A 12164-nucleotide genomic window follows, 5' to 3' on the forward strand; every position below is an offset into this window, starting at 1 on the left:
TAAACAGCTGGTGTTGGCGGCACTCACAGGATTTCTTTCAGGTAATAAAATACTGAGACGAAAATGTATTTACTAAATTGAAACGTTGACTGCAATACTGTCTCAGAATTTTATTACCTGAAAGAAATCCTGTGAGTGACGCCAACACCAGCTGTTTGTACTATTATCCTGGAGGGCACCTAGGTGGATGATTGCAGAGAGGTGGAGTGCCAGGTATTTGTCTGTGTGTGTGTGTAATTATATATATATATATATATATATATATATATTTATATTTATATTTGTTTTGGACAGCTGTGCACACATAATAGCATACAGTTTGTACGTACCTTTAAATTATATGTAATTCCAAATAAATACACGTGTGTGTGTATAAAATATACAATGTGGCGGATATGGTAATTAAATACATGCTAATTATTTCCTGGAACTATCCCATAAATAGCTTCAGTTAGTAAACATCACTGACATGTTCTGCAATTTTCAAAGTATTGTGAGAACGGGGCTTATAATTAAGACAAATGGTTGTACTTGTTAAATACAGTACATTAAATTCACCAGCGCTGCTGATTCTACTCAAACCACGGTTTCAGATGTGTTTCTGCTTTGCTGAAATCATTAATAATGTCAGTGAGGCAGAGTGTATTTGGAGAACATAAATACTTTTGCAATAGCATTAGCTTTTACAGATGCCACTGTAACTATTTAAACTGCTGCTTCTATTCAGCGGAATAACCTGAAACTTTTGTTACTTGGCTGTAGTAAGGGGGAGAAGTGGTGATGGTTACCCTCCCTGCTTGGTGGTTATAGTGGCACTTGTATAATTAACAAGTACCCAGGTTGCACATGTGACCACTTTCATCTGATGCAAAATGCTCTGCTCCCAAACCTCCCATTCAATTAGCCTTTGCAGAAACCTGGAAAGTATTTATTAATGTTTTACAATGCATCTCATTAATTAATTCAGGTGAGGTAAGCATAATAATAAAGTGAGCAGTTTTAGAGCAGTACATTTTAAATCTGATGGATGGGGCCATGTTGTGTGGTCTGAAATTAATGATGGTTCTATCACTCAGGTAAGTGTCAATCCTGTACATGTTACACTAGAGATCTGCATTCTCCAACCATCCCTTACATTCTCTACATTTGAGGTCCATACTATACGCCTCTTCCAACCCGTCCATCTTAGAGTAGCTGTCATTTACCGCCCCCCTGGCGCTGATTCCAAATTCATCGACAACTTTGCTTCCTGGCTACCTCACTTCCTCTCTTCTGACATTCCCTCCATTATCCTAGGCGATTTCAACATCCCTATTGACATCCCCACACAATCCCCTGCCTCTAAACTCCTTAACCTCACCTCTTCACTTGGTCTCTCCCAGGGGACCTCCTCACCCTCCCATGTGAATGGGAGCTCACTGGATCTGCTCTTTACTCACCGCTGTGATATTTCTGATTTTTCCAATTCCCCATTTCACCTCTCTGACCACCACCTGCTCTCCTTTAACCTATCTCTCTCGACTTCCCCATCTCTACCTCCCAAGGCTACCATCACTAAGCGTAACATTGAGGCTATTGACACCACATTCCTTTCCTCCCTGTTTGACTCACTTCTCTCTCCTATTCTCTCTCTCTCTCATGCCCTGAACAAGCCACTTCCATATACAATGCATCCCTCACTTCTGCTCTTGACTCTGTTGCTCCACCAACCACTATTCACCCTCGCAAATTAACACCTCAACCCTGGCACACCAAATGCACCAGATCGCTGCAGAAAATGCTCACGTACTGCTGAGCGTCACTGGAGGAAATCACGCTCTAAGGCAGACTTCCTCCATTTCAAACTTATGCTCTCATCCTTCAGTGCTGCCCTTTCTCTTGCTAAACAGTCATACTTCAAGAACCTCATCTCCTCCTAGTCTTCCAATCCCCGGCGCCTCTTTGCCACTCTCAACTCACTCCTCTGCCCAACTCCACCTCGTCTCCCTTCCTCACTCTCTGCTCTTGACTTTGCCACTTACTTCACATCCAAAATTTACTCCATACGTAAGGACATCACATCACACCAGACCATCAGTAACCAGCTTTCTCCCATCCCTTACCACCCCTCCCCATCCCCCCCACCAACTCTGACATCTTTCTCCCATGCATCTGGAGAGGAAGTCATGGCCCTCATTCGTTCCTGTCCCCTCACCACCTCCCCACTTGACCCTGTCCCCTCCCGCCTCCTCCGCTACCTCTCTCCTTCTGCTTGTTCCCATCTTTCCCACCTTCTCAATCTCTCCCTCTCATCAGGCACTGTCCCCTCTGCCTTCAAGCATGCATTCATCTCTCCTATTCTTAAAAAACCTTCCCTTGATCCAAACACTCTCTCCAACTACTGACCCATCTCTCTCCTCCCTTTTGCCTCCAAACTCCTTGAGCATATTGTCTACAACCGCCTTACTTCCTTTCTTTCCTCACACTCACTACTTGACCCATTCCAGTCTGGCTTCCGTCCTCTCCTCTCCACTGAAACTGCCCTTACAAAAGTATGCAATGACCTCCATGCTGCTAAATCTAAGGGACACTACTCTATACTTATTCTACTTGATCTCTCTGCTGCTTCTGACACTGTGGACCATCCTCTCCTACTGCAAATCCTTCACTCCATTGGTCTGCGTGACACTGCCTTCGCTTGGCTGTCTTCCTACCTCTCTGACCGTTCATTCTCTGTCTCCTCTCATGACTCCACCTCCCCCTCACTTCCACTAACTGTAGGTGTACCCCAAGGTTCTGTCCTTGGTCCTCTTCTCTTCTCTCTCTATACATCCTCACTAGGTAAGCTCATTAGTTCTTTTGGTTTCCAATATCATCTCTATGCTGATGACACCCAAATCTATCTTTCCTCTCCAGACCTCTCCCCTGCTCTCCTCACTCGTATCTCCAACTGTCTCTCTGCTACCTCTTCCTGGATGTCCCAGCGCTTTCTTAAACTTAACCTGTCTAAGACCGAGCTGATCATCTTACCTCCCTCCCGCATTACCTCACCTCCTACAATCTCATTATCTATTGATGGCACTATCTCCTCTAGTCCGCAAGTGCGCTGTCTTGGAGTAATCCTTGACTCCTCCCTCTCCTTCAAACCACACATTCCGCACCTCTCACAAACCTGCCGTTTTCATCTAAAAAATATTTCCAGGATCAGACCCTTTCTGACCCAGGATGCTACTAAGACTCTTATTCACTCACTGGTCATCTCCAGACTGGACTACTGTAATCTCCTCCTGACTGGCATTCCTGACAAACACCTCTCTCCACTCCAATCTATCCTCAATGCTGCTGCCCTGCTCATTTTCCTCACCAAACGCACTACGTCTACCTCTCCTCTCCCACTAAACCTTCACTGGCTAACCTTCCCTTTCAGAATCCATTTCAAGCTTCTCACACTCGCTTACAAAGCCCTCACCCACTCCTCTCCCATCTACATCTCTGACCTTATCTCCCTTTACACTCCCACCCGTCCTCTTCGCTCTGCTAATGCGCGACGACTCTCCTGCCTACGGATTACTTCCTCCCACTCCTACCTCCAAGATTTTTCACGTGCTGCACCACTTCTCTGGAATTCCCTACCTCTCCCCCTCAGACTCTCCACCTCTCTACAAAACTTTAAACGGGCTCTCAAGACCCACTTCTTCACCAAACCCAGCCAAATCTCATCCTAACCCTCTGTTCCACATTCTCTATGTACCCCATCTGTGTCACCCCTGTCTGTCTAACCCTCCCCTTTAGATTTGTAAGCTCTCACGAACAGGGCCCTCTAACCTCATGTGCTTATCCTTTGTCTTACTTTAATAATCTTCAACTGTACCACATCCAGCAGTCTTCTGCCACCTGATACTTATTCCACTGTCATCTACTGATGTAACTATGTTTATTTACCCTGTACTTGTCCTATACTGTCATCAACTGTAAGTTGCTGTTTTCCTGTTTGATTATTTATGTACTCTGTAATTGGGCGCTTCGGAACCCTTGTGGCGCCATATAAATAAAGGATAATAATAATAATAATGCTGCCTAGGGATGGCTATCAATTTCTCTTGGCGCCAGGGTGCCCCACTGTCATACACCTCTTACTGATGTTTGAGATAAATGTTCAACTTTTCGATAGATACTTGTTCGATAAATATTTTATTCACATATTTTACTTGTTTTAGAAATCACAGTTTAATGCAGTTAAACACAACAGGTGGAGATGGAACAAGTAGTGTTTGGGATAATACTTAATCAATGTAACAGAGAACTGGTAAATACATAAATGAGTATGGTAATATTGGGAACAATAATTTTTAGGGCGGTATCCAATTAATAATTGCTTTGCGGGGGCAAATCAATAAGCCAGCGTGAGCTGCGACTTATTGGTCATTTTGTTTCTCCTGCTTCAGGCAGGCAGAACCAAATCCCTGAAAGCAGCCACTGCGGCTGGCGAAAACAGACAGGTTTCACAGAACCTGTGTGTTTTCGTGAGATACTGTGTTGTTGTTGTTTTTCAATGGGCAATCTAACTGCATAGCCTGTAAAAAAAATATTGGTGAGAAACTGCAAACAACTTCAGTTTTTCACTCCCGATATGTTTCCACGGCTAATTGGATACCCCCCATAGTGTCAGATCCATATGTACCTTTATATTTAAGTACTGTATAAAGTTACAGTAGTGCAGCTACCATACAAACTGTACCTCATAAGCATAGTCCAATGAAAGAAATTTAAATGCTGGGAACATCGCTTTATTCATCATTCAATACCTGTAAGCAGATGAAAAGATAGAAACACATCCTCGTCTGTCATTTTCTTAAAAAAATATATTTTACTCCAAATTATATACTTTTTTTATGTCCCTGGATGTGGACTTCCAAAACGTTTGTTTTGAAAAATATATATTATACAAAAAAAAACTGAGCAGAGGATACCCCTACATAGGCAAAGATGTAATACTGTATATGCATAACCAGACAATAGGATTTGAATTACCTACCGGTAAATCCCTTTCTCGTAGTCCGTAGAGGATACTGGGGTCCACATTAGTACCATGGGGTATAGACGGGTCCACTAGGATCCATGGGCACTTTAAGAAATGAATAGTGTGGGCTGGCTCCTCCCTCTATGCCCCTCCTACCAGACTCAGTCTAGAAACTGTGCCCAAGGAGACGGACATACTTTGAGAGAAGGATATACAAAGACAGTGGTGAGAAAACACGGGGATAGCCATGCTAACCAAACTTGAACCAGGAACAGCAACAGCTGCATTAAACAACAATACTTAACCAAGTAACAGTGCAGGAAGTACGAAGCACCGGGCGGGGGCCCATTATCCTCTATGGGCTACGAGAAAAGGATTTACCAGTAGGTAATTAAAATCCTATTTTCTTTTATGTCCTAGAGGATACTGGGGTAAACGTTAGTACCATGGGGATGTACCAAAGCTCCCAAACCGAGTGGGAGAGTGCTGAGGCTCAAAGTCGGAAAAACCTTGTCTGGGATCCCTTTCCGGGCTAGAATTTGACACTTAACCTCCATGCCGTCAAACGTAGACATAGTAAGTCTTGATAGATGAACGGCCCCTGTTGTAGAAGATCCTCGCGAAGAGGTAGAGGCCACGGGTCCTCTAGGAGCATCTCCAGTAGATCCGCGTACCAGGCCCTTCTTGGCCAGTCCAGAACAATGAGAATTGCTTGAACCTTTAGCCTTTTTATTCTTTTGAGAATGTTTGGGATTAATGGAAGTGGTGGAAACACGTACACCCTCTGGTAGACCCATGGAGTCACCAGAGCGTCCACCGCCACTGCCTGCGGGTCCCTCGACCTGGGACAATACCACTTGAGCTTCTCGTTGAGACGAGAGGCCATCATGTCGATTTGTGGAATGCCCCACCGACGTGTCAAGCACCCGAACACCTCCGGGTGGAAGCCCCACTCTCCTGGGTGGAGGTCGGGTCTGCTGAGGAAGTCTGCTTCCCAGTTGTCTACTCCCGGAATGAAGATTGCTGACAACGCCACCGCGTGTCTTTCTGCCCAGAGGAGAATCCTCGTTACCTCTGACATTGCTGCTCTGCTCTTCGTTCCGCCCTACTGGTTTACGTACATTACCGCCGTCACATTGTCCGACTGAACTTGAATGGCTTGATCTTGAAGAAGACGCGATGCCTGTAGAAAGGTGTTGTATATGGCCTTAGTTCCAGAATGTTGATTGGAAGAATGGTTTCATGGCTTGACCATTTTCCTGGGAACTGTTCTCCCTGGGTGACTACTCCCCAAACTCTCAGGCTTGCATGTGTGGTTAGTAGAATCCAATTTTGAATCCCGAACCTGCGACCCTCGATCAGGTGAGAAGCCTGGAGCCACCACAGAAGCAAAATGCTGGCCTTTGGCGACAGATGAATCCTCTGGCGCATGTGAAGATGCGATCTGGACCATTTTTTCGAGAGATCAAGCCAGAAGTGCCTTGCGTGAAACCTTCTGTACTGCAGCGCCTCGAATGCAAAGATGCACCGATATTGGCCTTTTCATTAGTGCGAGCCTGCAAGATCTGGGCCAGTGTACGCTTTTGTGGACCAATGGTAGGGGTTTGAGGCGCTGGTGTGGGAGCTGAATCTCTATTCATCAGGTCATCCACAGACTTTCTTAAGTATTGCGTCTCTTTCTCATTCTGGGATAATTTATTTTAATATTTTTAATCATCCCCTTTATGGAATCCAGTCGTGCTGGGTCGGACCCACTAGCCTGAGAATGTGTACTGAGTACAGTGTAATGATCCCCCAGGGGAAGAGAAATACTCTGTTGTGCAGGAAACACACTCCTTAGACATTGAAATGTGGAAATTTACACACACACACACACACACACACACACACACACACAGTGGCGTAAGTTTGTCCCAGTTGCCCGGAGGCAAGATAAATATTGGTGCCCCCCTATTTCCTATATCAAGATAAGTGTGTGTGTGTGTGTGTGTGTGTGTGTGTGTGTGTGTGTGTGTGTGTGTGTGTGTGTGTGTGTGATATTCTGAAAAAAATGTATATACTGTATTTATCCATTTAATTGCCTTTTATTTTAAATCACACACTTCTTAGCAGTCATACCCAGGATTAGAACCCATGACCTGTTACACTAACAGCAGATACCTTACTGATTGAGTTATTTGCTCCTGTAGAGGAAGCATGAGAATTCTAACTATATGACGTTACGTGTACTTGTCAGAGAAGTATCTTCATATAGTTAAAAATAAGATTTTACTTACCGGTAAATCTATTTCTCGTAGTCCGTAGTGGATGCTGGGGACTCAGTAAGGACCATGGGGAATAGACGGGCTCCGCAGGAGACAGGGCACTTTAAGAAAGAATTAGGACTACTGGTGTGCACTGGCTCCTCCCGCTATGCCCCTCCTCCAGACCTCAGTTAAGGAAACTGTGCCCGGAAGAGCTGACAGTACAAGGAAAGGATTTTGGAATCCAGGGTAAGACTCATACCAGCCACACCAATCACACCGTATAACTCGTGATAAACTTACCCAGTTAACAGTATGAACAACAACAGAGCATCAGACAAACCTGATGCAACCATAACATAACCCTTATTTAAGCAATAACTATATACAAGTATTGCAGAAGAAGTCCGCACTTGGGACGGGCGCCCAGCATCCACTACGGACTACGAGAAATAGATTTACCGGTAAGTAAAATCTTATTTTCTCTAACGTCCTAGTGGATGCTGGGGACTCCGTAAGGACCATGGGGATTATACCAAAGCACCCAAACGGGCGGGAGAGTGCGGATGACTCTGCAGCACCGAATGAGCAAACTCAAGGTCCTCCTCAGCCAGGGTATCAAACTTGTAGAACTTTGCAAAGGTGTTTGAACCCGACCAAGTAGCAGCTCGGCAAAGCTGTAATGCCGAGACCCCTCGGGCAGCCGCCCAAGAAGAGCCCACCTTTCTTGTGGAATGGGCTTTTACTGATTTTGGATGCGGCAATCCAGCCGCAGAATGAGCCTGCTGAATCGTGTTACAGATCCAGCGAGCAATAGTTTGCTTTGAAGCAGGAGCACCTAGATTGTTGGATGCATACAGAGTAAACAGCGAGTCAGTTTTCCTGACTCCAGCCATTCTGGCTACATAAATCTTCAAAGCCCTGACTACATCTAGTAACTTGGAATCCTCCAAGTCACGAGTAGCCGCAGGCACCATAATAGGTTGGTTCAAATGAAAGGATGACACCACCTTCGGCAGAAATTGCGGACGAGTCCGTAACTCTGCCCTGTCCATATGGAAAACCAGATAGGGGCTTTTACATGACAAAGCCGCCAATTCAGACACACGCCTAGCCGAAGCTAAGGCCAATAGCATGACCACTTTCCACGTGAGATATTTTAACTCCACGGTCTTAAGTGGCTCAAACCAGTGAGATTTCAGGAAACTCAACACCACGTTAAGATCCCAAGGTGCCACTGGTGGCACAAAAGGGGGCTCACTATGCAGCACTCCCTTTACAAACGTCTGAACTTCAGGAAGAGAAGACAGTTCCTTTTGAAAGAAAATGGATAGGGCCGAAATCTGCACCTTAATGGACCCTAATTTTAAGCCCATAGTCACTCCCGCCTGTAGGAAGTGAAGGAAACGGGCCAGTTGGAATTCCTCTGTAGGGGCCTTCCTGGCCTCACACCAAGCAACATATTTTCGCCATATACGGTGATAATGTTTTGCTGTCACGTCCTTCCTAGCCTTTATCAGCGTAGGAATAACCTCATCCGGAATGCCTTTTTCCGCTAGGATCCGGCGTTCAACCGCCATGCCGTCAAACGCAGCCGCGGTAAGTCTTGGAACAGACAGGGCCCCTGTTGCAACAGATCCTGTCTGAGAGGCAGAGGCCATGGGTCCTCTGTGAGCATTTCTAGCAGTTCCGGATACCAAGCCCTTCTTGGCCAATCAGGAACAATGAGTATTGTTCTCACTCCTCTTTTTCTTACGATTCTCAGCACCTTGTGTATGAGAGGAAGAGGAGGAAACACATAAACCGACTGGAACACCCACGGTGTCACTAGTGCTTCCACAGCTATCGCCTGAGGGTCTCTTGACCTGGCGCAAAACCTTTGTAGCTTTTTGTTGAGGCGGGATGCCATCATGTCCACCTGTGGCAGTTCCCATCGATTTGTAATCTGTGTGAAGACTTCTTGATGAAGTCCCCACTCTCCCGGGTGGAGGTCGTGCCTGCTGAGGAAGTCTGCTTCCCAGTTGTCCCCTCCCGGAATGAACACTGCTGACAGTGCTTGCACGTGATTCTCCGCCCAGCGAAGAATTCTGGTGGCTTCTGCCATTGCCACCCCGCTTCTTGTGCCGCCCTGGCGGTTTACATGAGCCACTGCGGTGATGTTGTCTGACTGAATCAGCACCGGTTGGTTGCGAAGCATAGGCTCCTCTTGACTCAGGGCGTTGTATATGGCCCTTAGTTCCAGGATATTGATGTGCAGACAAGTCTCTTGACTTGACCACAGCCCCTGGAAGTTTCTTCCCTGAGTGACTGCCCCCCACCCTCGGAGGCTTGCATCCGTGGTCACCAGGACCCAGTCCTGTATGCCAAACCTGCGGCCCTCGAGAAGGTGAGCACTCTGCAGCCACCACAGAAGAGACGCCCTGGCCCTGGGGGATAGGGTGATCAGCCCATGCATCTGAAGATGCGATCCGGACCACTTGTCCAACAGATCCCACTGAAAGGTCCTCGCATGGAACCTGCCGAAGGGAATGGCTTCGTATGATGCCACCATCTTTCCCAGGACACCTGTTTTGGTTTTAAGAGGTCTCTGACCAGAGTCACGAACTCCTGGGCCATCTCCTCCGGGAGAAACACCTTCTTCTGGTCTGTGTCCAGAATCATGCCCAGGAAGGGCAGACTCGTCGTAGGAATCAGCTGCGACTTTGGAATATTCAGAATCCAGCCGTGCTGTTGTAACACCTCCCGAGAGTGTGCTACGCTGATCAGCAACTGCTCTCTGGACCTCGCCTTTATGAAGAGATCGTCCAAGTATGGGATAATTGTAACTCCTTGCTTTCGCAGAAGCACCATCATTTCTGCCATTACCTTGGTAAATATTCTCGGTGCCGTGGACAGACCAAACGGCAACGTCTGGAATTGGTAATGACAGTCCTGTACCACAAATCTGAGGTACTCCTGATGAGGTGGATAAATGGGGACATGCAGGTAAGCATCCTTTATATCCAGAGACACCATAAAATCCCCCTCTTCCAGGCTTGCAATGACCGCCCTGAGCGATTCCATCTTGAACTTGAACCTTTTCAGGTAAATGTTCAGGGATTTTAAATTCAATATGGGTCTGACCGAACCGTCCGGTTTCGGAACCACAAACATTGTGGAATAGTAACCCCTTCCCTGTTGAGGGAGGGGAACCTTTACCATCACCTGCTGGAGATATAATTTGTGAATTGCCGCTAACACTACTTCCCTTTCTATGGGGGAAGCTGGCAGGGCCGATTTGAGGTAACGGTGAGGGGGCATCACTTCGAATTCCAGCTTGTATCCCTGAGACACAATCTGTATAGCCCAGGGATCCACCCGTGAGCGAACCCACTGGTGGCTGAAATTTCGGAGACGCGCCCCCACCGCTCCTGGCTCCACCTGTGGAGCCCCAGCGTCATGCGGTGGATTTAGTGGAAGCCGGGGAGGACTTCTGTTCCTGGGAACTAGCTGTATTGTGCAGCTTCTTTCTTCTACCCCTGCCTCTGGCAAGAAAGGACGCACCTCTGACTTTCTTGCCTCTTTGTGATCGAAAGGACTGCATTTGGTAATACGGTGCTTTCTTAGGTTGTGAAGGAATATATGGCAAAAAATTTGACTTCCCAGCCGTAGCTGTGGAAACTAGGTCCGAGAGACCGTCCCCAAACAATTCCTCACCCTTATAAGGTAAAACCTCCATGTGCTTTTTTGAGTCGGCATCACCTGTCCATTGCCGAGTTCACAGGACCCTTCTGGCAGAAATTGACATTGCATTTATTCTAGAGCCCAGTAGGCAAATGTCTCTCTGGGCATCCCTCATGTATAGGACAGCGTCTTTTATATGCCCCAGGGTCAGCAATATAGTATCCTTGTCCAAGGTATCAAGCTCCTCAGACAGAGTATCTGTCCATGCTGCTACAGCACTACACATCCAGGCCGACGCAATTGCCGGCTTTAGTAGGGTACCTGAATGTGTATAAACGGACTTCAGGATACCTTCCTGCTTTCTATCCGCAGGATCTTTTAGGGCGGCCGTATCCTGTGACGGCAGGGCTACCTTCTTAGATAAGCGTGTCAAAGCTTTGTCTACCCTAGGGGAGGATTCCCAGCGTAACCTGTCCATTGGCTGGAAAGGATACGCCATAAGTAACCGTTTGGAAATCTGCATTTTCCTATCAGGAGAATCCCAAGCTTTTTCACATTACTCATTTCACTCATGTGAAGGGGGAAAAGTCACTTCTTGCCTTTTCTCCCCAAACATATAAACCCTCTTGGCAGGGACAGGGTTTTCCTCTGAGATGTGCAATACATCCTTCATTGCTATAATCATGTAGCGGATGGCTTTAGCCATTTTAGGCTGCAACTTTGCATCATCGCCATCGACACTGGAGTCAGAATCCGTGTCGATATCCGTGTCAACAATTTGGGATAGTGGGCGCTTCTGAGACCCTGACGGCCTCTGTGCTGTAGGATCAGGCATGGGTTGGGACCCTGACTGTCCCAAGGCATCAGCTTTATCCAACCTTTTATGCAAGGAGTTTACATTACATTATCATTTAACACCTTCCACATATCCATCCAATCAGGTGTCGGCGCCGTCGGCGGAGACACTACATTCATCTGCACCTGCTCTGCTTCCACATAGCCTTCCTCGTCAAACATGTCGACACAAGCGTACCGACACACCACACACACAGGGGATGCTCTATTTGAGGACAGAACCCCCACAAGGCCTTTTGGAGAGACAGAGAGAGAGTATGCCAGCACACACCCCAGCACTATATGACCCAGGAATTACACAGTAACTTAGTGTTTACCCAGTAGCTGCTGTGTATATACTGATATTGCGCTAAATTTATGTGCCCCCCCTCTCTTTTTACCCTCTTTCTACCGTGACTCTGCAG

The 12164-nt window shown here is 46.8% G+C and overlaps 1 protein-coding gene across 7 annotated transcripts in view; it reads right to left on the reverse strand.

Moving 5' to 3' along the window:
* The window catches only part of SHOC1 (shortage in chiasmata 1), a 642525-nt gene that overhangs the window by 593313 nt on the left and 37048 nt on the right, over positions 1-12164 (reverse strand). For all 7 annotated transcript variants that reach the window (XM_063914688.1, XM_063914690.1, XM_063914693.1 and 4 more), the window contains exon 2: positions 4718-4784. In XM_063914688.1, the coding sequence (XP_063770758.1) occupies positions 4718-4777 (60 nt within the window). In that variant the 5' untranslated portion in view covers positions 4778-4784. The remainder of the gene's footprint in view (positions 1-4717; positions 4785-12164) is intronic.

This window comes from Pseudophryne corroboree, chromosome 1 (assembly GCF_028390025.1).
Source record: "Pseudophryne corroboree isolate aPseCor3 chromosome 1, aPseCor3.hap2, whole genome shotgun sequence".
Classification (NCBI taxonomy): Eukaryota; Metazoa; Chordata; class Amphibia; order Anura; family Myobatrachidae; genus Pseudophryne; species Pseudophryne corroboree.